General features: G+C 45.9%; 2 protein-coding genes and 1 pseudogene across 8 annotated transcripts; all 3 read left to right on the top strand.

Annotated features, from left to right (window-relative positions):
• Positions 1–14: 14 nt before the first annotated feature.
• Positions 15–1339, top strand: LOC136535451 (protein LYK5-like; the record flags this gene model as incomplete). Its single annotated transcript, XM_066527714.1, has 2 exons — positions 15–866; positions 1127–1339. Coding segments are annotated over 2 exons (1065 nt in total), but the record flags the coding sequence as incomplete, so codon positions are not given.
• Positions 1340–1490: 151 nt separating this feature from the next.
• Positions 1491–3662, top strand: LOC136535450 (uncharacterized; annotated as a pseudogene).
• Positions 3663–4924: 1262 nt separating this feature from the next.
• LOC136535449 (2-hydroxyisoflavanone dehydratase-like) lies at positions 4925–10703 on the top strand. Of its 7 annotated transcripts, XM_066527712.1 has the most exons (7): positions 4925–6809; positions 7362–7500; positions 7605–7724; positions 9004–9063; positions 9170–9259; positions 9979–10083; positions 10491–10703. In XM_066527712.1, the coding sequence occupies exon 1, from the start codon at positions 5061–5063 to the stop codon at positions 6078–6080; it is 1020 nt and encodes a 339-aa protein (XP_066383809.1). In that variant the 5' UTR covers positions 4925–5060; the 3' UTR covers positions 6081–6809; positions 7362–7500; positions 7605–7724; positions 9004–9063; positions 9170–9259; positions 9979–10083; positions 10491–10703. The 7 variants fall into 7 exon arrangements, with proteins under 7 accessions (XP_066383809.1, XP_066383810.1, XP_066383808.1 ...); XM_066527713.1 differs by lacking the exons at positions 7362–7500; positions 7605–7724; XM_066527711.1 differs by lacking the exons at positions 9004–9063; positions 9170–9259; positions 9979–10083; positions 10491–10703 and adding an exon at positions 8125–8262.
• The last annotated feature ends 4422 nt before the right edge of the window (positions 10704–15125 follow it).

The raw sequence follows: 15125 nt of genomic DNA on the forward strand, positions 1-15125 counted from the left end.
TCAACAGCCAAGGTATTGCAGTCAAACACGTCGCTGCGGACGTGCGCGGCGAGGTCGGCCTTCTTGCCCGCATCAACCACTCGTGCCTCATTCGCCTCTCTGGCCTCTGCGTGCATCGCGGGCACACCTACCTGGTGCTTGAGTTCGACGAGAACGGCGCGCTCAGCGACTGGCTCCACGGTGGCGGCGACACCGCGTGTCTCCTCAACTGGAAGAAGCGCGTGCAGGTGGCGTGCGACGTGGCCAGCGGCCTCAACTTCCTTCACCACTTCACCAGCCCTCCTTATGTGCACAAGAATCTCAGCAGCTGCAATGTCCTTCTTGACGCCAAGTTCCGGGCCAAGGTCTCCAACTTTTGCCTCGCTCGGGCCGTGGCCACCGGAAGCGACGACGGCGCCATGCAGGCGACACGGCACGTCGTGGGAACGCATGGGTACCTAGCGCCTGAGTACCTCGAGCACGGGCTCATCAGCACCCATCTGGACGTGTTCACCTTCGGGGTAATCTTGCTCGAGCTGTTGTCTGGGAAGGAGGCCGTGTTCGTCGCTGCCGATGGGCATGCGTCGTTGCTCTGGGAGGCCGTGGAGGGTATTGCCGACGGTGACGATGAGTGGTTCAAGCTCAAGGAGTTTATGGACCCTCGGTTGCACTGCCACTACCCGTTCGGCCTGGCCTTCACGATGGCCGCGCTGGCCATGCGGTGCGTGGCGCGAGAGCCCCGTGCCAGGCCCTCCATGAGTGAGGTCCTAGTTCTGTTGTCGGCAATGCACCAGTCGGCAGGTAACAGCATCAGTCGCTGGCGTCCCCTCCTCTGTTCCCCTTTCGTCGAGATCGATCCGAGAGAGGAGAGAAAAGAAAGGAGTGAGGTAGAGAGGATGAGATCGTGTTTTTTTTTTTTTTTTTTTTTTGCTAAAAAGCAAAGCAAGTATCTGCCGACGGTCACGTGTGCCTCACGTGCGTATGTGGACAGTCTTGACATCGCCTAGGCTGTTTAGGACATATATAGGCCAGATTAAGTAAATTGGAGAGTCAACTGTGCGATTTAATAGTTTAGGACTAGATAAAATCAGTCCAATACTTTAAAAACCGGCGGTGCAATTTACTCCATAGAATTCAACATTTTCAGAGCCCATACGTTCGCTTTGCTCCGGACGAACCCACGCCGGCGCAGCAACTCAATCCACCCCCGGACCCTATCCGCTCGCCTGCTCCGGACCAACCCCCGCCGGCGCTGCACCTCAACCCACCTCCGACGGACCCCGTCCGCTCGCCTGCTCCGTACCACCCCCGCCGGCGCCGGCCTTCAGCCCACAGGCGCTGCCATGATTCGCATACTTGAAACAGAGGTATAGTACATAGTAGTGACCTTTCTCTTGGTTGAGTGGGAACCGGCAAGTAGACGACGAGTGTTCGCTCACAGGGTACTCCAGCTCCAGCGAGCCCCATATACCATGGGGATTGCATAGGGAAAATCCCCAAATTCCTAGTAAATCCCAAGTCGGCTCCTCTCCCACAGTCGGCCGAGCGCGTGGTGTCATCGGCGTCGGCGCGGCGCCGGACCGCCAGAGCCCGCCGTCCTCTCCCACCGCCGTCCGACCGCGCGATGGCATCGACGTCGGCGCCACAGCGGTCCGCCGGAGGGGCGGCGGCGCAGACCGTCCTCCCTGACGAGATCTGGGAGGAGATCCTCCTGCGCCTCGACGCCGCGGCCGACCTGGCCCGCGCCTCCGCCGCCTGCTCCTCCTTCCGCCGCATCGTCTCCGATTCCGGGTTCCTCCGCCGCTTCCGGCCCCTCTGCTCCCCTGCAGTCCTGGGGTTCATCAGTAGGGACAGTCTTCGGGTTCTCCGACGACCTAATGGCGTCCGCCGCCGAAAATGGTATGGCGTGGCATGTGTTACCCGTTCTGGTTCCAGCCGGCGAGAATGACGAGAAGGAATCGTTCAGAGTTATCTGCACTGTGCAGCACAAAGGCAAAGGCAAAGGCAAGGTATTGGTTTTCGTCTTCTCTTCCTGCAACCAGACGTGGCAGGTATTATTAGCACGATTTGTTTGCCTAATGGACTTATTGAATACGTGCCCTACTATGCGCACGGCTGCTTGTACTGGATGTTCCATCGTAAGGGCTATTCACTAATGATTGATACAAGTGAGATGAAATTCTCCATCATTGACCTCCCGCCCCACAATTTTGAGTCAATACGTGCCATTGTTGGGGCAGCGGATGGCAGACTCAGGTTCTTAACTTTGGGTGACGGCACAATTGACCTGTATTGCAAGAATTGGCAAAGCAATGCTGTTGGCGCACAAGAGTGGCTGCATAACAAGCTGATTCCATTGCCCAAAGAATCTGGGATCAACTATAGTTGGGATATTGAGGGCACAGCAGGGAGTTCCTTAGCTCTAGTAGCTTATCACGAAATCTGCGATGAGTCGCTGCCAAAATCTGAACATTTTGTACTGGACATCAAGACATTGCTTGTTGAGAAGCTCTGCACCTCAAACAATGGCGTGTTCTATGGTTTTCCTTATGCAAGATTTCCACCACCGTTGGCACTGCCAAGCATATGAAATGGTAAAACCTGTCTTCCATGTTTCTTTAGCTGTTGGTAATTATATTGTGTTGGTGGTTTGCTATGTCATCCCACTTGTTACCAAAGTGCACTTGCTGCTGGCATATCCAAATTTTCTCACATCCACCATTGTCACCATGGAGCCCTTTTAATCCATGCGATCCTTTGGCGTTTTGGATTAATTTTGTATTGTTTGTGTCATTTACTCAATTTTTGGTGTACTCTGTATGCTAGCTCCTGAATATTAGGACAGACAAATTTGTCTAGTGCCTGAATACTTGAGCAGACAAATTGGTCTCTGTTTTTCTTCAAAAAAAATGCACTAGGTTAATCATTGGTATACATTCCTTTTGATAGATTTCAAGTTTGCATTAACGGATGGAATGAATAGCTTGTTTCACATGCACAAGCTGATAGTCATCTAACTTTGTTCAAGTCCCTCTTGATTATTCTAACTCTGTATTCTTTGGTAGGTCTGCTCTCTTGACTTTGAGGTGACAGAGCAGCATGGTTGGGAGCATCTGTACGAAGGCTTGGGTCGGTTCGCTTCGCTGAAAAAAAAAAAAGCCGAAACACTATTCTGGCTGATTTGTTGTGAGAGAGAAAATACTGTTCCGGCTAGAAAAAACAAGGCGAACAATGCCTTGGCCATGTCATGCAGGACAGTTTATGAGTTGACAACCCAGTGCTACAGTAACATATGTTAATGATGGATTAATTAGGCTTAATAAATTCGTCTTGTGGAGTACCAACGGATTCTGAGCCCGTTCGGCTGGCTGGTTCTCGCCCTCATGAAATCACTGTTCACGTCCTGCCAGAACAGTATTTTCTCTCACAATAATTAGTCGGAACAGTATTTTTCAGTCCTGCCGAACAGGCCCTCTGTAATTTATTTTTTTATTAGTATCCAAACACCTCATACGATAAACTCATGTGACACCTCCTAAATTCGAACCACCCTTGCAACACCTCCTAAATTCGAACCACCCTTGCGTGGAAACCAGGCAGGCACGAAATATTGCAGACGGAACATATACTTACCTGTCCCACATGTTACGTCTGACCATATATGCATAGCCCGTGACCTGTGGCCCGATGCTTCATCCATGATAGCACTGTGCTATGTATAATTTTTTTTTGCGAAAAAACTCCGTATACATCTGTGATCTTGTTTTGCATAGACCCTGTTTCAGATATACTTCCTCTATTCTAAAATATTTGCCCCTTGTGTGATTTAAATTTTAGCCTAAACACACACACACACACACACACATACATACATATATATATATATATATATATATATATATATATATATATATATATATATATATATATATATATATATATATATATATATATATACTATCCTATAACTGGCTATAAAATAGCTTATTCTGTAGTCACTTTGAGTTTAGATAATTATTATATTAATTTACGAGATTATAATAACTTCTTACTAAGTAGTTTACTATAATATTATAGTAAATATCCTCATGTGTTACAGTAATTTAAGTATCGTAAATATGTATTGTCATTATCGTAAATAGTATATAAAATTATCGTAAATAGAGGTGGCTACAGAATAATTTATTTTGTAGCCGTCTACTGAATAGCCTCTCGCTATATATATATATATATAGAGAGAGAGAGGTGTAAAGATTCAGTGTACTCCAAAAAGATCGACTTGTAAAAAAAACAGCCCCCACGAGCTCTGGAGGCTTCTCATCCAGTCTTAGGGCCTCTTTGGCAGGGCTCCGGTGGCTTTGGCTCCCGCCTGTCGGCGGCTGGACAGCCGACACCCGGTTACTGTTTACCGGAGCCGTTTCTCTCTCTCCTTTCCTCTCTCATTGACACCACCGGAGCTGGAGAAGCTCGTTTTTCTGGCTCCGCGACTCTAGCTCCTGTAGGCACCTGTCAGCCGTTGGGCGGCCGACACCTAGCTACAATGCAGGAACCGGAACCCGGCTAAACAGGGCCTTACTGAACAAGCATGCGCATGGTACCAGTACCAGCCTATGCAAGAACGTCAGTAACTTTTTTTTTAGAGGCAGCAGTGTCATTTTACCATCAACCCGGTTTGCTCTCCAAACTCAATTGCACTTTATTTTGGGACTGGAAGGAGCCGCTGTTTTTACATTGTGGTGTACAATCTAGCTGAAATTTGTGTTCTAGACGATCTTGACGTATATCTTTAGCATGTTCGGCTGGGTTAAAACGATCGTATACGATCGTAGATTATTATTGTTGGCTATTTTGGCGTAAGAGAAAAATACTGTTCGCTTAAAAATTTACCATCGTTTACGACCAAAGCAACATGCAGCTTCTCAGCTCAGTTGACATGGATAAACAATTGGCTAGCGATTCATAGGAGTAAGCATTTCCCATTTTCTATTTCATGTGTGGGCTATGGCCATTTCTGCTTCCATCAGAAGCGAGTCTTGTTTCAGGTGGAGAGCAGTGCCTCCCGAGAGCCCAGATCTCCTCCGATGGCCGCCGCGCCCGTCACCCCGCCTCCGGCCTCCGCGGACGACGAGCTGGTCTACGAGTCGCTGCCCTGCATCCGCGTCTACAAGAACCGCGTGGAGCGCTACCTCGGCTCCGAGTTCGTCCCCGCCTCCACGGACGCCGCCGCCACCGGCGTCGCCTCCAGGGACGTCGTCATCTCCGCCAACGTCTCCGCACGCCTCTACCTCCCGCGCCTCGGCGACGCCGCCAAGCTCCCCATCCTCGTCTACTACCACGGCGGCGGCTTCTGCATTGGCTCCGCCTTCAACCCCATCTTCCACGCCTACTTCAACGCCTTCGCGGGCCTCGCCACCGCCCTCGTCGTCTCCGTCGAGTACCGCCTCGCCCCCGAGCACCCCGTCCCCGCCGCCTATGCTGACTCCTGGGACGCCCTCACCTGGGTTGTCTCCCAGTCTTCCCACCTCGCCTCCTCCTCCTCCGCCGCCGCCGCCGCCGGCGATGTCGACCGGGACCCATGGATCGCGGGCCACGCCGACTTCTCGCGCCTGTACCTGGGCGGGGAGAGCGCGGGCGCCAACATCGCGCACCACATGGCGATGCGCGCCGCCGCGGAGGGGCTGGCGCACGGCGCCCGGATCCGGGGCCTCGTCATGGTGCACCCTTACTTCCTGGGCACCGACAGGGTGTCCTCCGACGACCTCAGCCCGGAGACGCGCGAGAACCTGGCGTCCCTGTGGCGCGTCGTGTGCCCGTCGTCCACCGCGGGGGACGACGACCCGCTCATCAACCCCTTGGTGGACGGCGCCGCCCCGGCCCTGGTGTCCCTGGCGTGCGCCCGCGTGCTCGTGTGCGTCGCCGAGGGCGACGTGCTGCGTGACCGGGGCCGCGCGTACTACGACCGGCTAAGGGCCAGCGGGTGGCCCGGCGAGGCCGAGATTTGGCAGGCGCCCGACAAGGGACACACGTTCCACTTCATGGACCCGTGCTGCGACGAGGCCGTCGCGCAGGACAAGGTCATTAGTGACTTTCTCAACCGCTGACTCGCCGGCGATGGTGGTGAACCTTGGGTTTGGATCAAATTTGGCTTCTACTCGGAGATCGGGATAACTGCAGATTGGTCTAATGCTGCTGGTGCTACACTACTAGTACATTTCAGGTTCAGAGTTGTGTTTGTGTTCTTTGAAATTGGGTATATGGATGAAGGGGAGATTGCCATTGTTAGGAGGCGATGGTGCTGATGTTTGCACTGGAAATTCGGTGATGATGTTACAGTCATAGTGTCATACAGATGAAATTATACTTGTTGGACACAGATTTTTTTTGAAACATTAGGGGTGTTTGGTTTGGAGAATCATCCCACTCTAAGATGAGGTGATATATTATGAGTCCATCTCACTAGTGCTAATAATAACTTTTTGCTGCTACAAATGCTCCTCATCTCTGACAAATGGTTGTTAGTGATTTGGGCCCAGCTTTAAGAGCTCCTAATCTTGGTTGGGGAATCTGAGCAAATTTCACGGTTTTGATGCACTCTGTTACTAACCTGCCATATGAGAAGCAACTCAGTGGAGCTCTGGACTCCAATCATATCCTTTTCCCTCACCCTTCTGATTTGTCATTGATTTCTTATATCGATTTCTTGTGCTACTTGTGTTTCTTTGCTCTATTATTCAATTTGGGGAACATCATATTTTAGAATGGAGCAGGCAAGGAGACTGGGAAGAGAATTCAAGCAGGAGTTGCATCTTGGTTGGAGGCAGTTTCAGAAGGTGATGTACATCATATTTGGCAGGAGGTTTTATTATAAATTCTGGAATGTGTTTGCTAATATGGAATTACAATTATTACAGACCTGTACTTAGACAGTTAGACCTAGTTATTACATCCTAGTTTTGTGTTGAGGCACACTGTTTTGCATACCAACTAATTACATCCTAGTTCTAGTAGCGGGTCTTCCATGGACCTCTATGCTAAAAAATCAACACTCTTCGTAAAAAAAGTTTTGATTTTTTTTGTTACTTTACTCTGCTTATCTTGCAAGAAATTCAGTATATAGTATTATACAATATCCTCCGATATGGAAAATCTTCTTTCTGATGGAGGTATTCCAGTTCCACCACTTGAAGGTTTGAACCATGCTCAGCAGATTGAATTATCACGTGCAAATGCAATCAATAATGATCCAGGCCCTAGATCATCCATTGCCGATCACTTCTACCCATATAACTACCGATGTACTTGTTTGAGACCTGAAGCCGTTTTAATTTATTCACGAGGTGCCTTGCACTATGACTTCTGATGCTCTGTTCTTTAAAACTTAGCTGATCAAGAGAATCATGCTGGCCAGGAGCAGTTCTCGGCTTGTTAATACCCTGTGTTAAAATGCCCTTGGAGGGAGTAATATGTGTGAAGATGCCCAATTGGCATTTCTACAGCAACATGCAGACACTTACAACTATGGTATGCGTGTTTTGTGAAGTTATTTGGGCAAACACCTGGCACAGAACTACCTATCTGGCACCTTATCAACCCTTTGCTTCTTTTCCCTCTCTTTTCTGTTGCAGTGACACTGAGAACAAGTTTAGATGATGTGGTTATCCATAGTCAGCTCTTCAGTACCTTAGATGCATCGACTTCTGCTCACATCAATATAGCATTACCACCACAGGAACTTTTAAATGAGGGTATGTCTCTCAAGTCTTTACACTATCCTTCGAAAGGTACCAAGAGCCAAGAGGCGCCATTAAAAAATTGGTGCTGTAGGTACCAAATTTCAGTACCTCCAGTACTAAACTCAAGATTCCAAGAGAAATTTAAAAGCTCGTTCTCTGTTCTTTAACACCTCTTTGGTTCTCAGAAAGTAGACATGCATATACCAGGTCAGCTCCAATTATAAATTTGTTGACTTGGGAAAAGGCATTCTTAAAAGGAGGGATTTTTCTGGTAACCACCAAGAATTTGGATTTTTGTAAACATGATGAAGAATATTGAAATAGTGACCGAGGTGTAAATTCTGTAATTCTTATCTTTAACACCTCTCTAATCCCTTGTTTACATTGGTCTGATACAAGTACCCAATGTCAGCTCAAGGGAGCACACGGAGCCAGATGCAAGCTCCCTTGCCTCAGTGGCATCTGCTTCTGCTCAACTGGCCGTTCCACCACAACAGTAGTACTCCCAGATCCAGCTCATTATATCCAAGGGTCAACAATGTTTGGCTTCGGCAAGAAGCTCAGCGTTGGTTTGATTTAATTCTCAGGATCAGATCACGGTGGCAGCAGCAAGAAAACAATTAGATCAAAATGTAATGTATGGTCTCACAGCGTCTATTGTTTTTTGCTCTCTTGTGCTTGTAATGTAGAACATGTACTGTGGTGTGTGATTCAGCGTCACTGTTTCAGTCTACTACCTGTACATATGTCAACAAGCCAGTGGCAGCGCTGTCTTTGCTGTATAGGAGGGTGGGATGAGTGGCTAACTGTCCTGCTTACTCAAGGCATAGCAGCCTCAAGGAGAATTATCATGTGCATCGAGACTGATAGGAGAAAAAGAAAGACAAAAAAATAGCATTGAACTATTAAGATTTGCTAAAAATGCATGTGTCCAGGTTCAAAGCTAGAATTGCGTTTTTTTCTGGACGGAGGCAGTAAGGATGTTCTGGGCCTGTTCGCTTGGAGGAATTCTGGAGGAATTTGGATGGTTTGGAGGAATGCTGGAGGAATCTGTGAGAGGAAAACACTGTTCCGGATGAAAAAAGAAGTGGATCAAACCGGGTTTAAGGGCACGCGAATATCGGGGACATTTTATAAGGACGAAAACTCCATGAGAAATTCCATATGATTTGTAAATTAATCATGGTCATTTATCGGGCATACATTTTTTCACCTAATGACAAACCTTCGTTCGTCTTCATCCTTCTTTTTCCTAAACTTAAAATGTTCTCACAATTTAATTTTGTGACAGGCCCTGAGTCGGCACTTTGCAAAGCTAAACAGAAAGGTGGAGCAGCTTAAAGCGGAACTGGTGCGTGCAGTAGCCAACCAATTTTTTTCTTGAGTGAAATGTTATCATATCAATACAAAAATACTTATATGATGCCATTATTTGTATATATATTTATTATTTTCAGGTCCAGATGGAAGACGTGAAGGACTAAGGAGACAAGGAGCTGTACGCCAAACTGGATGCCGTGTATTCGAGCGACGAGGAAGACATGGAGGTGAGCACAATGAACTATCACGGCCACAATAAAAAAATATTATATGTAGTCATATTGAGTTTTGGAAATATTTTTTTCCCCGCTGTGTTACCATGGTAGTGCACTAGTTTGGGTGGTTTTGATCTTTAAGGAAAATACTGAAATAGGAAGAGGAGAAGCAGGACATGATTCCCATCTTTGAAAGATTATTATCTGAATATGTCAGCCTTTGAAAACAACTGGCATGGAAGCTATGCAGTGGCAGATCTATGTATAACCTGTGGGGCCACCTGGCCCCACATGTTTTGCCAAAATACATTTAACCTCCTTCATAAAACCTGCAATTTATATATATGTTAATTGTGTAATTCTTGCATTAATTGACTTAAAATCAACTAACTTGGGCCCACTGTTTTTGAATTCTGGATCTGCCACTGCTATCATTTGATCATGTAAAACATGGAAATTAGTCTAAATCAATATTCTCTTTCTTAAGTTGGTGTGTGACATCTGTAGTAAATATAATTATTATGTTTAATATTTTTTCTAATGAAGCCCATAAAGAAAACAGAGCTAAAGATAAACATACTCTGCTTATAATGGTTTCGGCAATACTAGAGGAAAATACCCATCACCTTCTTGTGTTAGAGGCACTATTTTGGCTTTTCTAACCTGTTATTCATGTTGTATGCTCTTTTTTATGCAAATATTTTTCACACTGACAAACAAATGGAATACAGTGGGGAAGATTTCACGGCGAGTCTCCTTAGTTCATTATCCTAAACCTGAGAAATTGGCTAAACCAAGTTTTGGGAGTCTTACTCCTAGCAGTAAGAAATCTACAGGTAATTCTTTATTAACATATGTTTTCTTCGCTGATCGCACTTTTCTACTGCTAGCCAAGTTAGGCAGGATATTGCATTGCAGATTACTGGTTGAACTTAGGGTATTTCATGGCTGGCAGTTTAATCTTGTTACCGCTTGGTTTTCTGTTGAAGTTCTTATTATCATAACTGATCAACAAAGGAAAAAGACAAGTCTGGTCCAGCTGTATTATCATCTCTGTTGGAAACCGTTAGGCATACTACCTTCTTGATTTATGTTTTCAGTGCTAGTTAGAAAAAAAAACTGCTCTTTTATCCTTAGAAAAGTAGATACACTATAAGATTATGGTACAGGTATAATTTTTGTTGTGTACACCATCACTGTCAACTCATCTTTTCGCTTTTCCTCGATCTGTATGGTGTTTCAGGAGCTGGAGAAATGGAGAGAAGAACTTGAGGCCTTGTTACTTGCTGAGCGGTCTGAGTTGGTCTGAAGGCTGACCACAGTGATCTAACAAGTTCTCTTCCAGTGTAGATAAATGTTTTTTTCCTGACGATAGCATACTGCTTGGTCCGGGCCATGAGTCATTCATCAGAAGTCACTTTGTTGTAGTGTATCGTCTTTAGTTCCTCTGTGAATGTTTGGACTCGTCATAAATGAATCTATTTGTATGAGAAATGTGCACATAAATCTATTTGTATGAGAAATGTGCAAAATGATGTTACTTTTGTATTAATTTGCAACCAAATGGCCTTTTATTTTTTTTAAATGCATTTAAATAATCTCGTCAAATCATATGTCGCTAAAAATAATTGTAACTTCAAATTGTCTGTCGCTATAGAGTACTGGCAGGCTATCTGTCGCTAAAGAGTAGCAGCAGACTATATGTCGTTAAAAAAATTCAGAGCAATGAACTGTCTGACGCAAAAAGTCCTATCTGACGCTAAAGATATTTAGCGACAGGACTTACAGCGTCTGCAGAAGTCTATCGCTATAACTTTTTAGCGTCAGACTATCTGTCGCTGTAACCGCTTTTAGCGTCAGATCGTCCATCGCTAATTTTGGTGTTGTTGTAGTGCACGAGCAAATCTTGTGATCGAGTTTCTCCAGCAGATTCCTGCACGTGTACATAATAAATTTAGATTTAAAGAGTTCAGTAGTTATCTAGATTCTAGTTATCCAAAACTAGTACATGAGAGTATCACTTGATACCTACATGTGCCTGAACAATAACTACATTTGATAATTTTCCGATGACAAATCTTTCAATCCTGTTGGTGCGTCAATATGTTCCGGCGAGATGAATATGCATGCTAGAATAGTACTGCGTCCTTATCTCTGTGTCAGTGATCGCATCTGCCCGCCTGAAACGCTCTCGAGCTCGTGGTCGCACGCGCCTCCTCCGACTTGCTGGCCCTGTTCGGCTTTCGGTTTTTTTTTTTTTTTTTTTAAAGTCAGAACAGCGTTTTTCTCTCATAATAATTCAGTCTTTTCTCTCACAACAATTCAGCCGAAACAGTATTTTTCAGCCAGTTCCAACTAAGTTTCGTACCAGCGAACGGGGCCGCTATCGCATTGGGTGGGGAGCATTGAGAATTATTATTTAACGTTCAATTAGGAATTATTCTAAGGACTTGTCTTTTTACCTCCTCTCTTTCTTTCACACACTTGTAACTGCTTATATATATATATATATATACTGTTCATTGGAAATACCACGGACAATCATTTGCATCACTCAATCCCTCTGGTTCTCTGTTTTCTAACAGGTTTATCACGCACGTTTGCCCTCCGCTGGTTACGGGCGAGAAAGCGAGAAGACGTCGATGGCCGGTGATGTAGTTGCACGTCGTCTTGACTGCAAGACTGTCGGCGTCATCTCCACCAAGGAGCAAGGCCGGAAAAGTTCGCCGGACAAGACTTCACCATAGAACTTGCCGAGAGAGGAGGAAGAATCGGCCTGCACTTGTGGAGATTAACGGTGACCCAACTCCGACAACAGGAGGCAAATTTATTTGCTTCTACAAGAAATTGATCTCCCCATACATGAACAGAAGGTGCGAACCTATTGTAGTTCATGTATTTTTCACATCGGTGCATTGCGGTTGTGATTGCTGCCGCAACGCATCCACGATTGGGGTGGCTGCTGCCACCATGCAACGACGCCGGTGGTGGTGGACTGGTGGATGCGTCCGTGCCTAGCCCATGGTGGCGCTCGGCACGTGGCGTCGGCTGCGCCTGACTCGCGACCGACGGCCAGACTCTGGACGGCGGCGTCCGGCTGCTCTCCATAGCGGCGACCGCACGACCCTTGCGCCTGTACTCGGGGCCCGTGGCCGCGCCCACGGCAAGCGGCTCTGCTGCTCCACGCCAGGCGGCCTCCCGGACCCCTGTGCCCTCTCTCTCGCGCAGCCTCCTGTGCGGCGGCCCCACGCGTCCTCCGCGCCCGCAGTAGGCGGCTGGATGCAAGCGCGGTTCCGGTCCTACGCGCCGCGGCGGCGGCAGCCGGTCACTCACGGCCAGGCAACCCATGGCCAGGCGCCCTGCGGCCCCGGCGCTCGCGTCCAAGCGGCTCGCGGCCGGGCACTCGCGGTGGCTTGGCGGTCCGCGGCCGGGGGAGAGGCCCCGCTGGCCGGCGACGATCTGACGACGGCGGCATCCTCACAGTCGAGAGGCCGAGCGCTCGATTGGAACCGCCCGTCCGTGTGTCCGTGTGAAAATGGATAAGGTAGTGCCCTTTTGCACATAAATCCTTAAGCTCTAGTGAATTGCATAATAATTCTTATCAATTATTATTAATGCATTTTCGTCCCTATGTTTTATCCTTTAAGTAACGTAAATCACCACTGCAATATATTGCATTCAAATTTGGTATAAAAGCTCGCTTTAGACCTCGGACTTAAATGCATTATGATGCACATTATTTACCAGTGTAAATAGATGATTTTTTAATACTTATGAGTCTTAAAAAATACATCATAATATTTTATATTGCGGTTAAATTTACTATGATAATGTTTAGATATGTTGTTTTGTCTATAATTTTCTGTTTCAGTCATAGACTTTAATAGTATTAGTATGGTAGAGTTTTTACTCCTATACTTTGTTTGCTTTTAAGACCAGAAAATTGTCCATATCTAAGCATACATAGTTTGTTGGTTTTGTTGTTTGACAATTAATTTTAATTACAATAAAATTAGAGCCTCTTAATTAATTGATAGTTAATTAAGGATGAATGAATTTAGGCTCATGTGAGGCTAATCTAGAAAGCAAAATGGCAGCCAAACTATTTTTGCTAGTGAGGCTAACATAGGAAGTAGATTTTGCTTTTGATCCTACGGGATTTTTGCATAGAAATGCCACTAGCTAACTATAGCACTATGTGCTTAGTAAGTTTTCTATTTTAATAGTATCAGTATAGTAGAGTGTTTATTTATGTACTTTGTTTGCATTTTAACAATGGTTGATCCTCTTAATTAATGATGGATTAGGCACAAATTATTATATTCATATCTTGGATACATTTGGGATCCTAACACAAGTAATGGAGTCCTAGGCATTGGCTGCGCTTAATTCATCTTGAATTATTCGGCCTAGAGACCGTGCCTATGGCAGTGAGTATTCACCCATTACTGAGAGGTCTACATCATTTAAAAAAAACTTGATGACTACCTATATTGTGTTGTCCTAAATAAGTGTTTTAGAAATATTAGAATGGTACACCTTTATGGTGACTACCATCATTCATTATTAAAGGCTATACATAGGTGGTAGAGTCTTAGGCATTGACTGCGGTATATTCCTATGAATATATCAGCCCAGAGACCGTACCTATAGCAGCAATTTATTTACCTACTACTAAGAGATCTACTCTATATTTTAGACATAGAGATTATCTACAATATGCGTGCCAACATTAGTAATGGTCTGGGTATTGGTGGGTGTAAGAGGTTGTGTCCTGCAGCCAACAGGGCATAACTTGGTTACACTTTTTCCCTATCTATGTCGGTTAAGGACCGGCCGTTGCATAAGTCTCTAGGCAAGTCACGAATTTATTATCCCGAGCACATACTTGGGTATGGACGTAGGGAAGACTTGTTGCTCTCTTGTCATGGGTTCCAACTCTTTCTGGACCGACTGATTGGAGGCAGGGATGGTGGAGATCCTTGCACCGTACTAAGTCCAGGACTTAGGAGTGGGGGCTTGGAGTCCAAGTTTGGACGGGACCTGAACCCCGTGACAGGAGGATGATGGGTTGGTCCTACTTGTGCCTATGGTACAAGCGGGGTGTGTGTTTTTAGGGTACCTAGCTAGGGGCATTGATTCACGAATTGTCGAGCAATTCGGTATGGCTTGTCTATGGTCTAGCACCGTAGTTAGAACTGAAAGATAGAAGATGATAAAACAGAACTGATTGCTCAACTCTTGCTTGAAAGTAGAACAAGTGCTTACATGGAATGGCTAGATAATAAATTAATTATGGCTGCTAAGAATAACATAAATAAGGACTTACTCTTAGTATTGCTTTCTGCAAAAAGGAAACCAGCAAACCATAAAGCTTTGCATATTCCTTGGAGTTGGGAAATTATTCCCACTAGTCGGATAAGTCTTGCGAGTACATTGTGTACTCAGGGTTTATTTACCCCTGTTGCAAATAATGCTTGAGTAGCCATTGTGGTAAGGATTCTTCGGGTGGGCACAGACGGATCCTTGTTCGTTACCGCTAGATGTGTATTTTCATTCCGCTGTTTAATATTCCGCACTCTGAATTTGGAACTATAATAATATATTTCTAAGAACTCTGGATGTATGAAATGGATTAAGTATTGTAACTCGTTCTCTTTATTGGATCCTTGGGGGAAAATGTGGACCTTTTGGACTCTCCCTTAGGGTGTGTCCGATGAAACCCACTCGCTGTAGCTTGCTTTCGGGGTGCTTAGTGTTTGATGGAAGACGAGCGCCTCCGTAAGTGCGTTATTTCGGGCGGTTCTACCACAGTTGGTACTAGAGCCAATAATGACTTTACGAGTTTTAACTCTTTTCTAAAACTTAAAAATTTGAC

This window comes from Miscanthus floridulus, unplaced genomic scaffold (genome assembly GCF_019320115.1).
Source record: "Miscanthus floridulus cultivar M001 unplaced genomic scaffold, ASM1932011v1 os_939_1_2, whole genome shotgun sequence".
In the NCBI taxonomy this organism is placed as follows: Eukaryota; Viridiplantae; Streptophyta; class Magnoliopsida; order Poales; family Poaceae; genus Miscanthus; species Miscanthus floridulus.